The 616-nt window shown below is 59.6% G+C and overlaps 1 protein-coding gene across 1 annotated transcript; it reads right to left on the reverse strand.

Moving 5' to 3' along the window:
* ABB37_07933 (hypothetical protein) lies at positions 1-578 on the reverse strand (the record flags this gene model as incomplete). The annotated part of the gene is made up of 1 exon (XM_015806741.1): positions 1-578. A coding segment is annotated over one exon (578 nt), but the record flags the coding sequence as incomplete, so codon positions are not given.
* Positions 579-616: the final 38 nt, after the last annotated feature.

The following is a 616-nucleotide window of genomic DNA, read 5'->3' on the forward strand; positions in this document are numbered from 1 at the left end:
TTGTAGCTCTCCGGGAGCTCCGTGTTCATTGTGGTAGACAGGATGCGGCCCTTCACCCACACGCTCCTCAGGAACTGCACGTAGCCGTACACCCGCATCGTCACCTCCGCACTTCCGCCACTGCCGCTCTGTGTAAACGTCACCAGCGCCTCCACGCGAAACGCGTCACCAAACATTACGCCGGGGACCTGGCTCGAAAACTGCACCGCCAGCGTCGGCACGTCGCCGACCTTGAGCAACGCGTAACGCTCGTACTCGATGTACGTGTAGGGCTTGTTCATCATCGCCTTCACCAGCGTCGTGCACGTGAATTGGCGCTGCCCGCGGAACACCTCGCCGTCCTTGGTCGCTCGCCACGACTCCCACTTCTGGTCAGTGTCCTTGCGTTCCGAGTGGTACTGCTCTAGCAGGGAGCTGCCGTCGTCGAAGCACAGCCCAAACACATCCAGAACACTTTTCCCGCTTGGCAACTTCACCGGCGTGATTACTTCCTTCTCAAAGCACGAGTACGCGCTCATGGCGCTGCCATAGTCCGTGTCCACCTGCGAGAATGCGTCCATCGACGCCACAGACGGCATCTTGGACTCGGTGTTTTCGCACGTGGGGGTTTTGAAAA

The sequence above is a fragment of the Leptomonas pyrrhocoris genome (assembly GCF_001293395.1).
Source record: "Leptomonas pyrrhocoris isolate H10 chromosome Unknown, whole genome shotgun sequence".
Lineage (NCBI taxonomy): Eukaryota > Euglenozoa > Kinetoplastea > Trypanosomatida > Trypanosomatidae > Leptomonas > Leptomonas pyrrhocoris.